The sequence below is a fragment of the Mus caroli genome, unplaced genomic scaffold, assembly GCF_978045245.1.
Source record: "Mus caroli unplaced genomic scaffold, Mus_caroli_1 scaffold_6, whole genome shotgun sequence".
In the NCBI taxonomy this organism is placed as follows: Eukaryota; Metazoa; Chordata; class Mammalia; order Rodentia; family Muridae; genus Mus; species Mus caroli.
The window spans coordinates 108,696,533-108,720,148 of NW_028227261.1; the positions used below are offsets into that span (position 1 = coordinate 108,696,533).

A 23,616-nucleotide genomic window follows, 5' to 3' on the forward strand; every position below is an offset into this window, starting at 1 on the left:
TGATCTGCTCCCCTTTCTTCTCTACCAAGCCCTCCTACCCCACATACACAGACACTGGCATTAGGTAAATATCCCAAATACTCTGGGGGATATATTACACAAGACATGAGAGTGGGCTGAACCTTGGGTGTGCTGTCACTGTGGATCTAAGCTATTCAGTGCGTGCTTTTCTTACACCAGAGGTATGAGATCAGAAGCACCAGGCAGGTGACTCTGACTCAGTGTCAGAATTCTGACAGACCAGATGCCATCTTACCTCTCCAGATCTACTAGCCTCTATCCTGACAACTGCTGGCACGCTTCTCAGGTAGGCTTCCAGAGTAGGGTAGCCCAGCTGCTTGAAGGGAATCCAGTCTCCAGTCAAAGATCGATACTCTCCTTGGAGGCGGGGTAATACGATCCCGTTCTTATGAGACTGCAGGACAGCCCTTAGCATCTTTGAAACCAGATCTGCCTCCAGCATCTTTGCCTATTAAAACACAAAAGAAGGTCATTATTATGGCTCATCAGCCTGTGAATACGAATATATTTCAGAGCTGAAGCTTTTTAGATTATTCCACAAATGAGTGCTGGAGATCTCCTGTGGGATAACAATGCAAGGGACTATCTACCATGACATCAAAGTAGGGACTACTATGGGACTGTGGGGAAGTCAGAAAGGTGCAGGAAGAGCCTGTGTGGATTTCTGGTGGACACAATAGGAGGAAGATGGGGCTGTGGGGCTAGGGAGAATTCAGAGGCAGAGGTGGGGAGAGGGGCATGGGGATGGGGGTGCTCTGAGAACTTTAGGGGGCCGTGTGACTGACAGGACTGCAGACTTTGAGATGACCACAGTATGCTAATGACTTCATCTGCCAAAAGTAATGCACCACTGAAGGGAGATCACAAATGAGGGAAACAAAGTGTCCAGCTCTGAAGTTAGAGAGGATGCAGACTACCCAGCAGCCTTGGGAAAGCTAAATTGGAAGGACTTTCACAGATGTGAGAATGCTTGGAAATGTGGAGAACCTGAAAATAAATGAAAAATAAAAAAGCAAGCTTAAAGTAGTCAGCTGCAGAAACCACAAGTGATGAGGGCTCCTAATGTCTGGCTAAGGCATTCTGGGTAGTAACCACTCACAGTCACGGGTTAGAGGCAGGCTTACAAGAGAGGAGGAAGTTGTATCCATTCTAGACAGGTGGAAGCTGGATGTCCACAGGCCAGTCACACAGATATAGTCACTAAGAATGCAGATTAGAGGCTAGTAAGAGAATCACTGGTCTTCAGGATCTAGGTAGAAAAAAACAAGGATAAAGGTGGATTTCTGTAGAAGGTAGGCATACAAGAGATAGGCGTAAGAAAAAGAACTACAAAAGGCTGATACAAAAGTGAGGAAGGGGGAAGGAGAGAGAAGGGGAAAGGAGGGATGTATCCCAATGTCCTTCAGACTAAAAGAGAATCAACAGAATGTTCAAAAGTGTCATGACTGGTACAAGCAGTAACAAAAAAGGCCCAAACGTGAGCACACAGAACTACAGCTGTCTAATATTCAACAAACATGTCCAAAGAATACACTGTACCAAGACAGCATTTCCAACAAATGGTGCTGGGAAGATTGGATGTCCATATGTAGAAGAAAGAAATTAGATCCAGAGGCTGGAGAGATGGCTCAGCATTAAGAGCACTGACTGCTCTTCCAGAGGTCCTGAGTTCAATTCCCAGCAACCACATGGTGGCTCACAACCATCTGTAATGGGATCTGATGCCCTCTTCTGGTGTGTCTGAAGATGGCTACAGTGTACTCATAAATGAATGAATGAATGAATAAATCCACATGGATTGAAGCCTAAAACCCTGAAACTACTACAAGAAAGCCTACACAGTTTGAACAAGACACAGGTACAAGAAAGGACTGGGTGAACAGAACCCTTTGCCCAAGAATTGGGACCAACAATGGATGAGTGTGACTTCATAAAAGTAAAGAGCTGCATGGTTAAAAACACAATTGGATGGAGGGAATCTGCCAGCTATAAGTCTCACAGAAGATTCACATCTAGAATAGATAAAGAACTTAAAAAAAAAAGTCTAAAAAACAACCCATTTAAAAAAAAAAAAGGGTTTGGGATTTAAACAGGAAGTTCTCAAGAGGAGAAATAAAAATGGCTAAGAATTATCTCAGAAAAGCCCACTACTGCTGCAAGAGAGAAACGTTACTCAAAACAACTTTGAGATTCCATCTCACCCCAGTCAGAATGGCCATGGTCAACAAAGCAGCCAGCAACAAATGCTGAAAGGACATGAGGAAAAGGAGCCTTCTCTTATTACTGGTGGGGCTACGAACTGGTTCGGCCACTCTGGAGATCAGGGTGGAGAACTCTTAGAGAACTAAAGCAAATCTGCCATACCCAGCTATAGTACCCCCTGGATATGCCCAAAGGACTTGACATCCTACGCCACAGGTACTGGCTCTGCCGTGTTCACTGCCACTCGATTCCATGATAGCCAAGAAATGGAAACACCCTAAATGTCTTTCAACCAACGAACAGATAATGAAAATGTTGTACATATACATATAATAGAATGGTACTGAGTTGTAAAGAAAAATAAAACCCTGACCTCTGCAAGGAAATAAATGGTCAGAACTGGAAAAGTTCACATTGAGAGAGGCAACACAGACGCAGAACGATGAACAGCAAACGTTCTTTCATCTCAGACTCCCAGCTCCACATCAGCTGTGAGTGCAAATCCAGGAACAACTGCAGAAACCAGGAAAGCAAGAAGGGGCCACTGCTGGGAAAGGTGATTAGTGGAGCATTAGCTTAGCACGGTGCAAGTGATCTGAGGGGGAATGGGGGATGGGGAGCTCTAAGAAAGGGAATGAGCTACAGAAGGGGGAGAGGATGAAATCACAGTAAGGATGTCTGTAAAGGTCCTAAGGAGTCACACTATTAACTAGCTATATAAAAATACCTATGTATAGCAGATGCCACACAGGAAGAGCTGCAGTGAGCAAGTGAGCTCCCTGGAGACAGCCCCACTGTCTTGTTCAGCTTCCAGTTACGGCCCAGAGACGTTGTCCCAGAACTGCTTCTTGCTATGGATGTACTTTCTCATGCTTGCCATTACCATGCTCCTCATTTATTTGCTGTGGCGTGAGTGGACACCAGGAGACCCTCACTGCCTATAACCTGGTGTGATTGGGTAATAGCCTATGGTATAAATTTCCTGCAGATTAACATGAAGATAAGCTTTCATGAATTAATGCTGTTTAGGTGAACTAAAGGCCTTACAGAATTCCTAATTTGATTCAAATGATTTTAGAAAAAGAAAAGTTTAAGGAGATAGTTTTAGTTGTCTTGCCAGAAAGAGGTGATAAAGTTAGAGCCAAGAATAGAATGTGCCGCCTCCTCCTCGAAGAGTATTTAAGAAAAGGCTGCATAAGAAGAAATACAATGAGATTTCATAAATTACACTAATAAGAGAAACAGACTTGGGACGGATCTGTGATCAAGGAAAAGCATTCATTCTAGGTCAGGTCCAAGCATGAAGCCATCCCTCAGTCAAAAGCTCTGATCCAGAATTGTTCCTATCTAAAAGATCTGCAGGGAAGAGCCTGAGGGAAGGGAGGTTCAGTGACTGGCCCAACTTGGGATCCATCTTAAGGGGAGGCTCAAAGGACTGTCGCTAGTACTGATGCTATGCTGTGCTTGCAAACAGGAGCCTAGCATGGCTGCCCTCTGAGAGGCCCAACAAGCAGCAGACTTGGATAGACACAGATACTTATACCCAACTAATATACTGAAGTTGGGGACCCCTGTGGTTTAATTAGGGAAAGCCTAAAAGAAGCTGAAGAGAGGAGGGTGACCCCATAGGAAGACCAGCAGTCTCAACAGACCGGGACCTCCAAGATCTCTCAGACATTGAGCCACCAACCAGGCAGCAAACAAGAGCTGGTCTGAGGCCCCGACCATATATAGCAGAGGACTGCCTGGTCTGGCCTCAGTGAGAGAAGACACGCCTAACCCTGGAGAGACTTGAGGCCTCAGGGAATGGGGAGGCCTGGCAGGGAGGTGAAGTAGGGGGCTTGGGAGCATCCTCTCGGAGACAGGGGGAAGGAGGAAGGGGATGAGGAACTGTTGGAGGATGGACGGGGAGAGGGATAAAGACTGGACTGTAAAAACTAAAAGTAATGAATAATAATACTAACTTTTTTAAAAGGTAGGGTTTCAATCATGTATCCCAGGCTATTCTGGAACTCACCATATTATAGTCCATAGTATACCTGAACTTGTGGTCTGCCTGCCTTAGACTCCTCAGAGCTGAGATTAAGGGTCTGTGCCACCACATTCCACTGAGGAAAAAAATTTTATGTATGTGCTGTCCACAAGGGAGCCACTAGCCACATATAGCTTTATACATCCAAAATGTACTAGGATGACTGAGGAAGTAAATATTTGATTTAAATGTGGTTACCACATTGGATAGAGTTCTACATAAGCAGCCTTTTCCTTTCTCTGGCTTAGAAAACAGAAGAGCAAAACTCAATAGTAATTTCCTCATTTGACCATTAAAAAAAGTCAGCTCCTGGGGTGGGTCTTACAATTGTGTTTGCCTCTTAAACTTACACAGCAAATGGACACCTATGTTTTCCTTACACACTTTCCTCTGTACAACATGACCTCCTGAGACTGTCACAAGAATACATAATCCACCCATGCCAAGTGTTCTTCAACAAAGGTGTTAGGGAAATTCAATGGAGAAAACGAAACAGTCATCCTGTGAAACAGAAGAGGACGCTCACACCACATGAGAAGACTAACTCGAAATAGATTATTTACATCTGAAATGAAAAAGTCATAAAACATTCAGAAAACAAAACAGAACAAGGCAAACGCCAGAGTAAATCTATGACCTTGGATATTGCTAAGATTATTATTTTTGACTGTAGAATAAGTTGACAAATTGAATTACATTAAAAACATAAATTTCTGCTCTTCCAAAAGACAATGTCAGGCTAAAAGAAAATATTTTCTTAATGCAACCAGAGACAAGCAGGTACTCAGCTGAATGTGGTGGCCCACACCTTTAATCCCAGTGCTCAGGAGGTAGAAGCAAGAGGATCTCTGTCAGTTCATGAGTAGTCTAGTCTACATAGTGAGTTACAGAACATCCAGGGTTTCATATAAAGAACCTGAATCAAAAGCAAAACAGCCGGGCATGGTGGCGCATGCCTTTAATCCCAGCACTCCGGAGGCAGAGGCAGGCGGATTTCTGAGTTCGAGGCCAGCCTGGTCTACAGGGTGAGTTCCAGGACAGCCAGGGCTATACAGAGAAACCCTGTCTCGAAAAACAAAACAAAACAATACAACAAACAGAAAAGTGAGCTGATATTTTATATAAAGACTCAAAGCTCAATGAAGAATCCATTTGAAATATGCAAACATCCCATCTTAAAACCTCATCATATTCTCTATTCTAGCATTCCTGGAATCCTGGTGAAGAGGTCAGCTCAGCTGCTAGAAAATTCCACTAGACACCCCCTACTATCCCTTGCACCCTCCTCACCTCACCTGGAAGAGACAGGTCAGAGAGCATGTAGGCCAGAAGGGAGAGGCTGAGTAAGCACCTACTACCTCATTGCCTAAAGAGCAATCAGTTTAAAGGGCGCACTGTTCCACCAATCATATTGTGCCTAGTTGCTGATGCTCTGCTCCGCCCCTGGAAACCATATAAAAACTTGGGCCAACTGGGCTGCAGGGGGTCTCTGCCTCTCCTTCAGGTCTGGGATGACCCCAGTGACTGGAACAATAAATTCCTCTTGCTTTTTGCATCGGAAAAAAAAGAAAGAAATATGCAAACAACCTGATAACATACTTCAGTAGAGATGCTCATTAAAAACAAACACTTTGTAAAAACCATTTCTTTTCTAAAATTATAATTACATCATTCCTCTTTTCCCTCCCTTCCTCTAAACCTTCCCAACATAGAGGCAACAAAATCAATAATAAAGTTTAAATGGCAGACAGAGCCAAAACCAAACCAAAACACTTGTCATGTGAAGACCTTAGTTCAAACCTCCAGAACCTTCAAAAGGCCTGTAACGCTAGCAGTCCTATTGTCAAAGAGGAGGTAAAAGATAGAAGGATGCCTGTGAGTTCCCAGGCCAGCTAGCTTGACATATTTAGCAGAAAAAACAAGAGAGTTTGTCTCAAACAAAGTGGAAGGTGAGTACCAACAGTCAGAGCTGTCTTCTGCCTCCTCCAAGTGTGCACAACATATGGATGCCTGCATACATGCACATACCCCACCCCAACAATTACTTGACGGACTGGAGAGAAGACTCAGTGGGTAACATCCTGATTCGATGGTTTGTATATGCTTGGCCCAGGGAGTGGCACTATTAGGATCTGCAGCCTGTTTACCTTCAGAACAAGATGTAGAACTTTCAGCTCCTCCTGTGCCATGCCTGCCTGGATGCTGCCATGCTCCTGCCTTGATGATAATGGACTGACCCTCTGAACCTGTAAGCCAGCCCCAATTAAATGTTGTCCTTATAAGACTTGACTTGGTCATGTTGTCTGTTCACAGCAGTGAAACCCTAACTAAGACAGCTTCCTAAACAGACATAAAGACATGAATTTGGATTCCTATCTTCCACATGAAAAGCTAAGACAATAAATATTTATAACACCATCACTGGAGGGAGCAGATAGTGTACAAAAAGAACAGCAAACTTAGTGAGACTTGGTCTCAAAAAAGTATGTAGTGTGTGTGTGTGTGGTATATGTGTGTGTAGAGCACTAAACACCCAACATCAAGCCCTGGCCTCCAACACACATACACACACAGGTGAGCACACCCACACAAGCATGCATACCTCAAATATACACATATACACAGATAATTACAATTACATACACTACACACACTCTTTAAAAACTGACACACAAAATGCTTAGAACTTTGAAACCAGAACTCACATGCATTTTTGGTGGGTGTTCAAAACAATTCTCTGAAAATAGTTTAGCAATTTCTCAGGAGTCATGCACTTGCCACAGAACTCAGCAATCTCACAAGTAACTGACCAAGAAAAATGGCATACAGCATGTACATCCGTGTATACGGTAGCCTTCCTTATGGGGCAACCTCTGACAGAGCTATTTCAACACCACCAGAAAGACTTTTACCAACACAGATGCAAACAGTTTGAAAGACCAGGCCTCCTTGATTCTGCAAGCTCATCAGAAGTGAGTTTTGTGGCTGCCCCAAACAAACCTGCTTCCCCTTTCTCCTAGGAAAGGTGCCCTCTTCACCTTCCTTTCTTTCTGCAGTTTCCCAACCAGGGCCTGGGGAAGGGAAGGGAAGGGGTAAGGGAAGAGGAAAGAAAAGAGGGAAGGGAAGGGGGAAGAAAAGAGGGAAGGGAAGCTACACACCCCACTCAGGACTTAACTGTCACTGGAAAGCTGGGTCCAAGGTGTCCTTCTCTAAATCCCACCCTTTTCAAGGTTCTCCCTGTTCTCAAGCCACTGACTTCCCAGACCCAGCAGGTGCCACACAGTCACTGCCTGCCCTCCTACTAGGACACTTAGGCATCACTCATGCAGACATGCTGAGGCTTCAATGACAGTGCCCATCTGTGTGGACTAGAGATCACACCCTCAGTTTTCCCTTTTCCACCCTGTCTACCTGCATGGTCAAATTCTCTTCCCGGGAAACTATTTTAGCTAAGTGTAATTTTTCCAAGTTGCTTTGGTAAAGTCTCATGCTACACACACACCTGCTATTGGCCCTCTCTCTTTAACATACAGGTTATTTTTAAAAAGTACATATTTTAGTTTTTATTCCCACAGCAAAGCTGCTAGCAAACAGATTATATATTCTGATTTCATCTGATGTGGAGGACCACAGCTATTAAACAGCAGATGTTCCACATCAAATCCCACCATGCCATTCTTCTAGTCACAACCTTCTTCTCCCCCTGTCTTATTCAGACGAGAAACCACAACTGTACTTGCTACCCCACTTCCCTGGCCTCCACTATTCTGTTTTCCTCCACACTCATCCTGGGATCCCTGGCTTTCCGGGACTGTGTTTGGGACATCCCCACCTCGAGGCCTTTGTGCTTGCTAGTCCCAGAACTGTAAACTCCTTGCCCCAAGGGTCAATACTGCTCTCTTCAGGTAAATACCTCACATGTCATTCTCAGCAATGCCTTCCCTGGCCACCACAATACTCAAGGTCAGAGCCAGTATGCCAGCTGCATGGTGACTTCTTTCCACTACTCTGCCTTACTGTCACCTTAGTGTGTTCCCCAATATTCGTTATGTTGCTCTCTCCTTACTGCAGGATTTGTGTCTGTTCCCTACAGATGCTCTAGTATCTAGTACACAAGAGCTCAATAAATACTATGTCGAATGAAGGAGAAATCTCCATCTAACTATCCACCCCTTCTTCCTTCTACTCACATGTAAAATAAAATATAACATATGTGAGCTACTGCATAAATAAGCATGAAGCCAATTTGTTAATAAAACTGTCCTCAAGTTACACTGATTGCTATAAACTAAAGGAGACAACTACTCTGTCACCAGCTGAAAAGCATTTGGTTAGATTATTTCTGAGCATTCCACACTGAGTTCACAATAGGCAGGCACTGGTCAGGGCCACTGCCATGGCATTACTGTCTGACTTCCACACTCTTAGTAAGTGTTGCTTCAGAGCTCAAATGCTGCAAACTTAGATGGTTCTGTTTTCAAACAATGCAGAGTGCTGGGATTCACCAACACAAACTGGCACTCTTCCTAAGCTTTTGATTGTTATCTATTTAATCAACTAACAAATACCGGAAGTACAATAAGTACACAAAGTTGTTGTTGTTTTTTTTAAGCTACAAAAAGCAGCTCAGATTTGGGAAGAGTAGAAAGTCATGCCTATGCAGATGGCTGCTGTCTGTAAATTAAGATGTGTTTGTGTCTCCCCCACCCCATCATCATGGGAAGACCTGAGAGACAGTTAAGTACTACAATACTGAGAAGGCAGAAAGGCTTCTCACCTGTGTATCTGTTCTTGTGCATGACAATTTTTCTAGTCTCTGTTGCAAATCTCAATTGCTTAAGGTATTGATCAAAAACAGAGGCACACTTTAAAATAGTAATTTTCAGTATATAGTGCTTTAAGATGCTGCAATTCATGAGACTTTGATTATCATGACATTTTTATTTATCTGCTTAGAATTTTTACAGATGGCAAGTATACTCTTCAGGTATGTATATCTTCCTCTAAAAAAATGAAATGTTTTTGTTTGTTTGTTTTTTAAATCTTGAGAGACATCCATTGCAAGCAAAACATTAAAATTTATCATGGAAATTTCAACTTTTGAGAGTCCAAAGGCAAAGTTTTAGGTATTCTGTCTCAAGCCCGTCCCTTATTTTCAGTCTCTAAAAATGTTGTAGCAGATGCAAATTTGAGTTTCACTGAATTTTAAGTGAAATTTAAGGCTTTTACCTTGTGAGTCTTAAGTATCCTACAAGACCAGGTACCATGAAACTAGGCAGAGAGAGATGAGTTGGCAGACCCTCAGAGGGCCACCACACTCTTGAGGGCTGCCTGACCAACACATGGGCTACCTGAGCTAAGTAAGGCTCCTAAGTAGAAAAGCAAAATAGGAATTGGTATGGGAGTTATTAGTCATTGAGCCAGCTGGCAAAGGCCAAATATCACGTTTCCTCCATGGGTCTTGCCTTAGCATGTGTGTCTGTCTCAGCTGACATCACTGTGCCAATCAGCAAGAAGCCTTGGCACACCACAAGAAATTTTTTGGCCAGTTTCTCTCTATGGAAACTCGACAAATGGAGCTCAAGTATGCAATGTAAGGTAGACCAATACACGTGTGCTGTGAAGAAAACTTCATCACATGTCAGTTTACACGCGTGCTTTAGCAGAACATCCTTCTCCTGGGTCTGCTTCAGTGAAATGTTCCTTTACCTGCCTGCCCCAGCAAAACAGCATCCAATACAACTGACTTTCCAAAGAACCCTTAAGTTTCCACTTCAATGCTATGTATGAGAAATGACCATGGATAAATATACTGGTTGAAAACAGGAAACAAGTTGGAGAAATTTCTAGTTTTGTTTTTAATTCAAAGTATCAGGAGTCATCTTGATTCTCTTACGAGCCTAATAAACACATGTATCAATTGAAAGGTTTGGTGAGCAAGCCAGTGGATCGGCATGATTTCTCTCCTACAAGTAGGCAATGGTCACTAACTGCTTCAGCAAATGGTCTAGGAGCAAGATGCAATATCCCCAGAGCCACCTGTCTTAGGACAGTGGAGGCCATGGACCTGACCATAGAAAAAGGACCTGGGAATAGCACAGAATGGTAGCAGGCCATTCTGTAACAGTTTCTCCAAGACTGAAGCATTTCATCCTACAGGGAAGCTCCTTAAAGCAAGAAGGTAAACAATTCAATATAGCTTCAGGAAGTCCCCAAAACTGAACAGATTCATTCAGTCCTCCCACCCCAGTACACAATAAAAGCTGAAAGTCCCTCTCAGATGAGCAAAGTAGACTCTCAGATAACCAAGCTGCCTACAAGAGGAAGAGACCAACTGAGCCACCTAGAAGGGATGGATGCTCTTCAAGTTGTTGAGCTGCCTGCAAGCTGTGCAGTGTGCTCCAGGTTTCCAGGTTTTGTGAGCTGTCACTGCTCCGGTAGGCCTTGGTGCGCAGCTGTGTGAGTGCTCTATGCTCCTGTTCAGTATCTCCTGCTAAGTAACCCCAATAAAACTCACTGGTTCATCAAGCTGGACTTTGGTGAGAGCTGGACTTTGGTCTGTCGTTGGCCCCCTATCTGGGGTGAGGAGACGTGTGTAGCATCTCCCCAGGAAAAGTTTATCATACAACAAAGGCACCTTAATATCACCTCCTTCAAACGATTAAGCTTAAACATGAATCTGGAGCTTTGGAGGTGGCTTAGTTGGTAAAGTGCTTGCTGCACATGAACACCAGAGTTCAGAACTCCAGCACCCTGTAAAAGCTGGGCGCACTGGCTTCCTCTGTATTCCCAATGGAGGAGGAGGGTGGAGACCTGGGGCTCAGTGAACAGCCAGTCTAGCAAACTCAGCATGTTCCAGGACCAGTGTGAGAGGCTGTCTCAAAGAATAAGATAGCGACTGAGTAAAGACGACCAATGTTGACTTCTGGCCTCCATACCCATTCATGCCTGCGTGCACATTTGTGCACTAACACAAATGAGCACTACATCTTCTACCACGTATCAAAAAAGAAGAAACTGGGAGTAGAGAGATGGCTCAGAGGTCAGGAGGACTTTCTGCTCTTGCAGAGGACCTGGATTTTTTTTTCTCAGCACCCACATGACAACTTATACCTGCCTATAACTCCAGTTCCAGGTAAACTAATGGTCTTTTCACTTCCATAGGCACCGGGTATGCATACATACATACATTATGCAAGTAAAACACTCATACACATAAAATAAAAATAAATAAATCTCTAAAAGTGTGACTCTGAAAAGTGAGGAAAGTGAGGCCCACGGTGAAGTCTTTACCTCTTACCTAGCTCACGGCCAGAATAAAACTCTCCTGCTCCTGCCTTCCAGTCTAGACCTTTCTTTCTGAGAACACTACCAATCTAGATACATGCCTAGTGACAAACCCAAGAGAATGTTCCATGCTACAGATCCTGAGTGGTGAGCCCGACTGCCTCTCAGATCCATCATCCTTCTCTCTTCCTCTCTGCCGCACACTTCACTGCCAAGCCCCCATGATACTAATGCTGCGTAAGAAGTATAGGAAATCAAATTTAAGTGTGTGTCTGGTGACAGACACAGAGTCCATGGCCTTCTACCATTGAGCTACATTGCCATACACAAATTTAAACAATTTACATGATTTAAAACAATCCTCACTATGTTTCAAAACTATATTCTATAAAATTGCCCCTTTTCTTTAATATACTAGAAAATGACTCAGAAATTCTTATTTTGAAGAATTTGTGGACTTTTTGTTGTTTGCTTGAGACTAGCTCACATTATGATGTTCAGGCTGGTCTCCAACTTCAGAGTCTCTGGCCTCTGCATTCTCAGTGCTGAGATGGGCACCACCACACAGCCCGAAGTTTGAGGCATCTGAAACAGATGTTTTCTGATGCTGTCCACCATGGACTGAGTATCCCACAGGCAGGCATCTGTATGCCTCTTGTGTCCTATGGTGACTGGGGTCTACCGGCTAACCACAGTGACATTAGTCTGGCTCTCATCTGTAGGTTTTCTCCTGTTAAGTTTCTCTTTTTAAACTATTTCTAACTGTACCACTTGTCTTGTCTTTCCCACAACTCAGGTTTTCCCAGCATGAATTCGAATTTCCCAAATAAACACAGCAGGTTACTAGGGTAAACTCTCCTAGCTTCTCAGCTACTCCATCAATGCTGAAACATCTGAGCATTGTCTTACCGCCATGGCTCTCAGCCTGTGCATCCTGACTCCGTAACAGTCACAAAATGACAATTATGAAGTAGCAATGGAAGTTACTTTATGGTTGGGGGTCAGCACAATATGAGGGACTGCATTAGAAAGGCTGAGAACCACGGCTTTAAGTGTATACTTCGGGTGACTGCTGCGCTCTTTGAAAGACACATTCTGGGGCTTTACAAGTCGGGATCTAAAAGCCTCAGGATGTGTGCTGAAAATTTTAGACATCACTTAGGCCAGCTCAAGCCTTTCATCTTACAAAGCAATAAACAGCCTCAGAGAGGAGAGGAATTTATCCAAGATCCTTACCCAGCAATTTCCCATATTACAAGGTGTGTGGGGTTGCTTTCAGTGTTTAATTTTAGAGACAGAGTCTCCCTATGCAGCCTTCCATTGGCCTCCAGAGTGCTGGGATTATAGGTATGCACCACCACACCCACTGTGCGAAAGCGTATGGTGCTGTGTTTTCCTTCTAATTACAGTCTACTTGTTAAACCTAAATAAGTCTACCTCTAGCCAGTTTTAACAGGAAGAGTAGCATCTTCCAAGTACTTAGGAAGCAGTTTTTCTTTTTCTTTTTTGTTATTTCATATTATTTATTTTGGTCACTACATAGTATCTCATTAACTAGTTTTATGAATCTACAAATCATGATGATTAAGTAGTTTGGTCAAGGATCTGGGTCTCAACCCTACCTCTAACTACTGAGCACCCTTGCCTCTTTGAGCAATTCATTTTGGTCTCCTTTTTTATGTGCAGGATAATGAATAAGGGAAGAGCCACTGGTGTAGCTGCACGTCTACTAATATGTGGGTTTCTTTTCCTTCCACCCTTCTCCACCCCTATTCCACCCTCCCAACTCCCCAACAACAGGTAGGAGAGAAAGAAGGCTAGAGGGGAAAGGGGGTGGTGATGTCATTAGACTTCTTGCTGATTGGGGCATTAATCTTTGCTGTCAGGATCTCTAATGTCTTCTTCTGGTCTCTTTGCACAGGACCACTTGACAAACTGCAACAACGAGCAACAACAACCACCACCAACCAGTAGTAGCAAGCAGCAGCAGGAGGAGAAAGGAGGAGCAGGAGGAGGAGGAGGGGGGGAGGAGGAGCAGCAGGGATGGGAGGAAGAAGAGGAGCAGCAGCCACAGCAGCCACTGCAACCATGCCTGCCTACCTCCAGGTTCTAACAGTTATATACCCTTTCAAGAGTCCCCAGAATTCCAAATGTCACATGTTTGCAGAAACTATCCGCGGCTGGCAAAATCACACCCCTGCTAGAGCATGAGACAAATGAGCTGCTGCTGACAATCTAAAGCAGTCCCCCATGCCACACCTGGGATTAAAACAAAAACCTATTCCTATAATATTTCTGTGGATAGGGGAGGGTGTTGGTTGGGTTTTGTTTGTTTGTTTGGTTTGGTTTGGTTGTTTTTTGTATTTTTTTCCCCAGAGAAACCAAGATTCTCACTACACACTGATTCTCTGCTTTCTTCTAATCCTTTGAAGAGGTAATGAGCTCCAAAGTTCTGATGGACATTATAGGTTTGCTTGCTCGTGACAAAGCTGCACAGACTAAAATACTACGTCTGCCTGGAAATCACACTGGGTTATCTGACTGACACATACTTCAACTAAAAGAAAAAAAAAAAAAAGAAAAAGAAAAAAAAAGAAAAAAGACAAAATTAACTTTTTGTTTGTTTGAAAAGACATCTTTGGCCTCATGGGGGAACTCTGAAGATGGGATGAAGAGAAGACACAGCAAGTTTGGCACAAAGAAAGAAAGCAAATTCATAGAAATAAGAAAGTCAAACTCACTCCAAGCAACGATAAACTCCTGATTCATGAAAACATCCAGATATTTTCCTCTACATCAAAGCTTAGTTTTTGCTATTTATACTTCAACAAACATAAAACAGGCACCCAGAATTGAGTTATAAAGTGCATTTTCTTTACATTTCTATTAAACACCCAACAAATATTAGAAAACTTAAAAAGAGCCATCCTTCTAGGAGCTTTAAACTCCAGATGCAACACAATAGCTCACCCAGCAAGTCTCATGTGGCGCATTTAAAAGGGTATTAGCAGGGATTACATTCCACTTCCAATCCACAGGGACTAAAATCTTAGGGCACTGCCAAGTGCTGCCTCGCTGTCTTAGCAAAGAGAAAATCTACCAAAGAGAAGGGCTGAGGAGCTGCGGGCTCTATGGCCAGCACAGTCCTTTGCATGTAACTGAAGCTCGCCTATGTCAGCTGAGTCTACACTATGTGCTAACTTATCCTAAAAATTTGCGTGTCCCTGTCATCAAAAACCTTGAAATCCCAACCTGTAAAATATGGGCAGTTTGGGGAAATAGAAAGCCTCTTTTGAAGATTATTATTATGAGCCAAAGACTTATCTTGTCTTGAGAATACTTCGAAGGGTCAGTTAGCTATTCCTATTCCTGAGCAGACTTAGGAACCAGGGGTGCAATTGATTCCCGACCTCACATTTAAGCTTTAGAAGCTCAGATTCCAATACATTATCTGCAAAGGCCGCACTGTAGAATGCCACATTTTCATCCACATCATGGAAGTCGGGAAAAGACAGGGATTTAGTTCTAAATTACATTTCTGCCACCAAAGGCGTTTCTAGTTCCAAGAACACTTCTCTGCAAACGTCCACCTGCAGAGCAAAGGTGGGCACCACCAACACGTATCGTGGTTTTCTCGGTTGGTCTGTGGTGGTGGCATCAGAATCCTTTGGGGTTGGGCTTTAACATCTATACACACCTCTCTTCCCTGCTCCCCAAAATGACTGGGTAGTGGTAGCCCTAGATATTGACAGAAATGTACCCTCAAGCGGACAGGAGCAGAAAAGCTGTCAGCTCCCACTTGACTTCCAAGACAACTTCTCCGTGAATGCTTGTTTCCTCCCCAGCGCTCACGGTTGACAGGAACGGCTACGTGTAGGTCCTGTGTGATGTGCGCGGCCTGCACCGGCCGGTCTCGAGGGCGGAGGCCGCCGCAGTGTGGCCCGCGGGGCTGGCACAACTGCGCAGAGCTCGGGTACCGCTGCCCAGCACGGGCGGCCGAGGCCGGTTGCTCCTGACCGGGAGCTACTTCCTGCTCAGAGCTGCGCGCCGCCCACGCCCCCCTCTGCAGCTCCTGCTGCACCGCCGCCGGCTGGGTGGACGTCCCGGGGCGTCACGCACGACGCTCTGGAACCCCGCCGCGGCGGGGACCAGGCCCCAGCCTGAGGCGCCGCGCCCAGCCGCTGTCCTGCCCGTGCCCTGCCGTCCCGCAGCCCGCCCCGCGTCGCCCGCACCTGTCGCGCCCCGACCGAGCTCACCTCGTCCCGGGGGCCCGCGGCCCACGCCCGCGCCTCTGGGCCCGGCTCCCTCCGCTCTCTCCGCCAGGGCGGCCGCCGCCCACTTTCGGTTTCCCCGCACGGCCTGAGCCGTGGCTTGGGAATCACCTAAAGCTCCGCCCTCTGGGCCACGCCCCGTCGCACCACGCCCCGCCCCTTCGCCGGCCGGCTTAGCTCTGCGCAGACGCAGGCGCTCCGGCCACGGCTGCCCACTTCGAGATCCGCGTGTGAGAGGGGAAACCGACGCCGCCTAGCGGTTTCTGCGCGTGCGCACGCCGTCCTGACGCTCGGGGTGTGGATTTATCTCTTTCCACAAAGTTCGTTCTCTTCAGCATCTCAATACTTCTTTTCATTCTCCTAGACAGTCTGTCTTTAACTGTCTTCTAAGTCACTCTTTGGAGGAGGGGGACTATATTAAAATGCTTTGCCACATACCCTTCACGCTTGTATAGCAACGCTGCTTTCATCCACTGCTCTAAAACTAAAGCTGTTTGAGGGCAGAGATCCTAGAACACTGCCCAGTATATAATAAGCATAAAATAAATACTTATCAAATTCTTTAATTCATTCTAAACATGTTGAATAGCTGCTATTTATTCACTCCACGGTAATTCCACTAACATTTATTTAATGCTGGATTGCTTTAACCCGTTTTGAAAACTTGGCATCATTCTGTATATTTTTGCTGAAAGCCTGCTGCTTACTCAACCAGCAATTTTTTTTTTTTTTTTTTACAGTTTGAGGTACACTTGCCATACTATAAGCTGCATGATTCAAATGTACAATTTCATGTGTTTGGTATGCATACAACAGAGAAACAATCACAGATAGTAACATAACGAACATAGCCACACCCTCAAAGTTCTCTCTCTTTCTATAATGTTTGCCTCATGCCCTACCGTTTAGTCCTGTAAGTGCCCACTTACTTACTATAGAGCTCTTGCTTTTTCTGGAGTTTTATATAAATATAATTATTTCCTATGTATTGTCATTAAGGGGGAGGGTCTGGCTTTCTTCACTCATCAGAACTCTATTGAGACTTTTCTGTGTAGTTGCATACACTAGTACTTTATAACCTTGGCTCCCTGAGTTTCCACTCCCAGGTATTGACCCAAGAGAAAGGAAAGGGTTTATTCATCACAGACCCGTACAAGGATGTTTAAATCAGCCTTGCTTGCAATACTTAAAGACACAGAGATAGCATAAACATCCTTCAGTGGGTGAGCAGACAATTAACTGTTACAGACTCAATACCTGCTGTCAAACAGCAACAGTGTCCCGAGGGGCTATAAGCCTTGTGCTTAAGGAGCTTTGCGTTCATTGGGAAGCTGCAGTAGGCGATGGATGAATAGACTGGAAGGAGAGCGTGAAAAGCCGGATATCCTGTACTCAGTAGGTTCTGTCCTAAGGCTTTGACCAGGGGTGTTCTTTGAACACTGTTCTCTTTCATAATCTCACATCTGGTCCCTGCCTAAAGCTGCCGAAGTGTCTCTGAAACAGAATTCTCTACATTGCCTTGATTCTATTTCAGTCTGTTTCAGATGTCTTTCTCCCTGCCCTGTCCGCTAGACTAAACATGACAGTGACTTCCACAGACCTAGAATAAAGCCAGCTCTCTATTTGGACCCTGTAGTAATACTCTGACATGCCCTGGCTCCACATTCTGATGGAGGTAAGGGTAAAAACAGCATCAGTGAACTCAGAGGATGGCTGTGGGGGTAGGGAAGTAGGCAATACTGAATTCTGTATATAAAATAAATCATGAAACAATGTGCATGAACCCTAAGTCTGAGGTCCTTTATGCTTATAAATATGCCCCCCTTTTTGCAGTATCCTATGCACAAAGAAAAGTCATGTGCTGCAGCTAGTTTTCCATAACCACCTTTATTTACGAATAGTTGCCACAAGCAAATATTTTCAAGTACGTCAGTCTGATGAGTTTTAACAAATGTATCCAGCTGCGCAACAACCATCACAATCAAGATGCATAACTGTTTTATTTGTAGAAGTTCCCCTGAGCCTTCTACCTAGCCCTGTTCCCTCCCTCTTCCCATCACTCCTGGCAGCTGGGTGAGAGTTCAGTCCCCTGAGCCTTGTTTTCTCAGGAGTACCATATGTAGGGGACCACAGGATGTGTAGCCTTTGTGCCTGGATTTTCACTTAGTGCAGTGTGTTCGTGACTCATTCCTGTTGAGCTTATCAATAATCACTTCCTGTTGATGGCTGTCACTGTATGGCTATGTCACAACTAGTTTATTCCTAGAATTTAGTGTGCATTTTTGTTGTTTCTAGTCTGGGGGCTGTTCTGGTCCAAGCACCTATAAATAACCATTGTGAAGTCAAATCGTTTTCTCACATACATACCAGAGAGTAGAATTAATGTCAGGATGTAGGAGAAATGTATAGTTGATTGTATATATTTATGGATATGAGTATATGCGTATGTGTACTTAACCATAGATAATGTATAATTATATGCATAATTACATGTGAATGTCAAAGTGCAATCTTAAGTGGCCACATCTCTTTGTACTCCCATTTTTATCCACGACTCCGCCCCCTGTAAAGCATGAGTCCACTCATTCTCAGTACGCGGCATCACCAGTCTTTTTAAATGGAGCTTGACCCTGGACGGGTGGAACATTGCCACTGTGGCACTGAGGGGTCTCATATTGAGGCTTTAACTCGCCATTCTCCATGATGGCGTGGAGCATCTTTTCCTGTACACAGTGGCTTTTGTATTTGTTCTCGAACAATGGACAAAACTCCTGTTCTGTATGTGGATTTCACTGAGGTGTATCAGGAGGATTCCTCAGGAGCTGAAATGGACAAAACTCCTGTTCTGTAGGTGGATTTCACTGAGGTGTATCAGGAGGATTCCTCAGGAGCTGAACTGTAGCAAGGAAGTTGTATGATCTTGTTTTGTTGCTCGATTTATAGCTGGAATTCAGGAAAATGAAGGGGTTTGTTTGTTTGTTTTGTTTTGTTTTGAGACAGGAGCCTGTCTTGTGGCTGAGACTGACATTGAACTGTCCCAAGTGCTGGAATTACTGGCTGCCATGCCCAGCTCAAACTGGCTATGCTTTAGACTCGGGGTTCTTATCCTTTTATGGAACAGTAAGACAGAACATATGAGAGCAACATAGAGACACAGGATTTTACAGAGTCAAGTTCCACACATTAAAAATCCCCTTAGGGGGAACCTCAGAGTCAAAGATCAGTATTTCAAAATAGATAGAATGCAGTCCAAAGGTATTCTTCCCCCACCGAAAGACCAAACTCATCCTAGGTCACCAGGAGCAGAGGCAGATGGGCAGGTCTCTTGCTATGCAAGAAAAAAGCACACACATCTCTCATTTCCAAGGCTGCAGAGAGGTACCCAGAGTCCTGAATACGTGGCTTTTGCAAAGGGACAGCCTCCTGGTAGATCATTTGGGCCTTTGGAGACTTCACCAGAGGGAATTTATCGTGGAAAGAAGGTACAAAGCTAGGACCAAGTGTAGGGAGAAAGATGACCCCACTGCCATCTCAGCCAAGGCTAAAAGGATGGAGCAATAAAAACCTCCACCAAGTTAAGTGTGGTTGTACACACCTTTTAACTCAGTACTTAGGAGGCAGAGGCAGGTAAATCTCTGTGAGTTCACAAGCCAGCTTAGTCTACATAGCAAGTTTCAGGGCAACCAGGGCTACCTAGAGAGGCTCTGTCTTAAAAACAAACAAACAAACACCCTCCATTAAAAGCCCTCCATGCATTTTTGTTGTTGTTGCTGTTGTTCATCCTGCCAGCCTACTTGTTTAAACAGAGCCATACAGGAGGCCCCAGGACACTTGGCCAAGGGGGGAGGATCCAGGAAGGGCCTGGTTTCAAGCATGTGTCTATAGCCCTTTCCCTCTTATCTGACAGGTCTATAACACAACCCAAGATCCACACGTTCTTCATTATCCACCTCACAAATACTGGGAAGGGTTGCAAATCCCCCCTTCCACATCTCAAGTGGCATTTGGAGACACTTCAAGCGCTGCTATCTCACCTTCTATCCAGAACATCTGTCGCTTCTTTATATTGTCTCCAAAAAGAAAACCCCAAACACATCCACAGGACTCTGATTTCTGTCACTTTCCATCCCATCAGTGAACTTCAGGGACTGGCTTGTGACATTATTCAGTGTCATGGGTGGTACTTCTCTGGAAACCTCCCTCACAGCCCTCCCCCCAAACCTATTGCTCTCTTAATTGAGTTTCAAGATGGTGCTTTGTTCCTCTGACGATTCTCACAGAATAGCAGTGCGAGGAGGGTGAAGCTTTCCATCCCCCCAACCCCCCCTCGTGTACTGCTTAACTGAGTCCCTATTCTCCTAGTTGCTAAGCTGCAAGTGGCTTTTGCAGCATTCCTGCCTGCCACTCAGCTATTGTGCTGAGCTGTTTTTGCATCCAGGTGGAACCCAGCTTCTCAGGCACTGGTTGCTTCCACAAGGTCAGGAGAATTAGATCCGTGACAAAAGGAATCTCTGGAGAGATCTCTGATTAATCATTAGTGACATGGTCACTCCCGATCCTGCTACCCCCTTCCATGAACAAATGGAGAGAAATTTCTAGACAACTATGCTTGTTTTAACTGAGTAAGGAAAAAAAGGGGGGCGGGGGAGAGGGCAGCAAAATCAGAACACAAAACAAAAGGGAGGGATGGCCAGAGCCCTGGTGAAATCCTAGGCTGGTGGAGCTCAGGGCATGCTGAGCAAGCAAAACCCCCTAAGCTTTCCACAAAGGCCTCCAAGGTGAGTCAGCTGAAAGGCCCTAATCCCCGGGAGGGTGATCAGGGACGCCTCAGAGGCCACAGAGCCACCAACAGTGGAAAAGAGGAGATAATGCAAGCTTTAACACAGTGTCTCTCAACCTTCCTAAAGCTTAACCGCTTTAACACAGTTCCTCATGTTGTAGTGACCCCCCAGACATAAAATTATTTTTTTCTTGCTACTTCATAACTGTGATTTTGCTACTACTATTAGTCATAATGTAAATATCTGTTATGCAGGATATCTGACTCCTGTGAAAAGGATTGTTTGACCCCACAAAGGGGTGGAGAACCCATAAGTTGAGAACCACTGCTTGAACACTGCGTAGAGAACCAATAGGGTAGAGCCAGCTGTCTAAGAGACCATCTTCACTTTCCTGCTTCAAACTGTGCATCATTCATACAGCTTAGGCAGGACTTGCAATACAGATGGTGTCTACTAAGCACTATCAGGAAGCTGAGAAAAGAGGCGCAGCTATTTAGCAAGGCATGAGATTAGCTAACTGGTGCTTCAAACAAGGCACTGAAATCATGGATAAACCTACTGATACAAAAATTAGGCTGTAATAGTTGCTGGGAGGGAAGAAAGGGGACAGCAGTGACAAGAAACGGCACAGGAACCTGAGGGGTGGGACACTCGGCAACGGCTCACAGACTGAAATGGAAGAACAGCCAGGATTCAGGAAATGAGCCTCCTAGGCAGCAGTGCACAGTCCTGACTTGTTGATGTGTCCACAGTCAAAGTCCAGGGCTACACTGAACTGAATTCCAAAGCCCTTTGGCTCCAGTTCTAGCTTGAACCCCTTTCCACAACAAAGCTAATCCAGTTAAGAGGCAGAAGAGCTTCTCTCGGGGCCATCGGATCAACTCCTATTAATCAGTGGTCCATCCGTGGAGAAGCTGCCCCCCTCCCAGGGCATTCTAGATTCTCAGGAGGGTAATTTTAGTTGTCACAATGACAGGGGAGTTTAGTCTGGGCCAGTACCTACCTAGGTGCTCGTTGTCTCGTGCACTTATCGAGAAATGTCCCTTGTTCCAACTAAAGTGTGAATGAATGTCTGGCCGGCTATTTGTGTAGATAACAAAAGGCCTCTTTTCTGTATGAGCATGGATTTCTTTCCCCACAATTTTATGATGAATATTATGGTGATTTTTTTTTCAGAGGCAGGAGTGGGGGAGCTGTGACTTCTATGTCAGAAGTAAATGAGTAGAGGAAGCTTTAAAATGATTATCATAAAATAAAGTTTGGGAGCTGTTTCCTGGGCCCTGAAGGTTTAAATACTACTAGAAATTCCCTGACAATCAACCCCACCCAGAAACATGGACGGCAAGAAATTTCTGGTTACAGCAATAGACCCGGGACTCACAGGCATGCTGTTATTGGACTTCTCCATCACCCACTACAGGACAGCTTAAACCACTTGAGGACTTGTAGTAAAGAAACCATTCCTTTCAAGGGACTCCCCAGAGGTCTAGTAACCCAGTATTTTATCTCCCAATTCTCCCTTCAACTTCCTCATTCATTTAATGCCTGAGCCCTTAATCTCCATGGCAGTTTCCTTAAAACAGGATGCTTTGTAATTTGAGGCTATAACATTCTAACACCCGGGGTGGGGTCAGGGCTTAGGCCAGGGTAGGACTCAGGGGAGACTCTTGCAGGAAGCTGGCTGTTACTCAGCACTGCCAAGTTCGCTCCTTCTCCTACAGCGCATGCTCCAGAACTTGGACTCTAAACCTGCTTGTAAACGCCCCGGAGCTTGCTCCTTACAGAGCCTTTTGTGTATTAGAGGTGGTTCCGGGATCACGATTGATAACAGCATGCTCTAGCACCTGGCACACACAGGCTGACAGCAAATATTTGCAATGAATGAATTAGTGAAGGACTCAAGTCCAACACTTTCTGTGCTGCTATGGGACCTGATCTCTTTGTACTCTAAATGGGGGGTGGGGGTGCTCCTCAAACAAAGGGCAATACATTAAAAGCATCAAAACAGCAAACCTTTATCTACTATAAAAACATCTGCAAAGAGCTGCACACTTGCAAGTTAGCAAACATCTTGTATCGAATCTGGGTACCAGTGGCAGACTGATGACACCTCAGCCATTTGGGGCTGCTATGACAAAGCACTACAGACTGAGTGGCTTACAAATGACAGAAATTTATTTCTCACGGTTCTGGAGGCTGAAAGTCCAGGATCCGGGTGCCAGCTTGGTCCGGTTCTGCTGAGGACCCTCCTCTGTGTTGTAGACTGCTGGCTCCTCATCTTATCCACGAGTGGCTTCCTCTCTCCTCCTCACATAGCGACAAGTGTGACACACCTCACGGAGATCTCTTTTTATAAAGGCAGTGGACCCATCCATGAAGACTCCACCCTCATGACCTACATCAACTGCCAAAGGCCTCACCTCCTAACAGCATCACACTGAGGGGTGGGATTCCAACCTGTTCACTGTGGTGAAGGGACACAGAGAGCCCATGAAATGGACAGTTGTTCTTACACGGCCTCGATCTTGACTCTGTCACTCGATAGCTGCACCGTTTCTCTCTTTAGATTTCTGAAAGTCTCCCGACTGTCTGTCAGCTTCTTCCAGAGCTGCTTCTTCCTTGGGAAGCTGACAGGCACTCTGTCCATATCGCCACTCAGAACATCCTAGATGGTGAGGTGGAGGTAGAGAACAAGACCAGAGGAATGTGACTTATCACTGAGGAATGTGACCACTCTAGATGCCTCAGTTGTCAACCGAGTCAACCAGGAAGTCTATCTGGCCTGTGGCCAAAAATGTCCCCATGTGAGTCCGTGCTTGCAGGAAAGGCACCTCTGAATGTCACAGTCCCATTTATACAAAACCCCCCTGTTTAGAGTATATTCTTTGGATCCTAACTCAGAGGCTAGAGGAGAAATATAACTCTCCCTTTGAGGAGGGAGGTCACTTAGTGTTTGGAGCATGCCTCCAAATCTTCCTGTTTTCTTTGGGCACAAGGTCTTGCAAACTCAGATTACCCAGTT

General features: G+C 45.0%; 1 protein-coding gene across 3 annotated transcripts in view; it reads right to left on the reverse strand.

Moving 5' to 3' along the window:
* Tdrd7 (tudor domain containing 7) overlaps positions 1–22,887 on the reverse strand; it is a 67,969-nt gene extending 45,082 nt beyond the window's left edge. Inside the window, exons 1-2 of one of the 3 annotated variants that reach the window (XM_029476188.2) lie at positions 22,780–22,887; positions 257–469 (exon numbers count right to left, since the gene is read on the reverse strand). In XM_029476188.2, the coding sequence (XP_029332048.1) occupies positions 257–469; positions 22,780–22,872 (306 nt within the window). In that variant the 5' untranslated portion in view covers positions 22,873–22,887. Of the gene's footprint in view, positions 1–256; positions 470–15,302; positions 15,562–15,798; positions 15,949–22,779 lie in introns of those variants that run through there. The other 2 variants (XM_021160235.3, XM_021160236.3) reach the window with 2 other exon arrangements.
* Between the last annotated feature and the right edge of the window lie 729 nt (positions 22,888–23,616).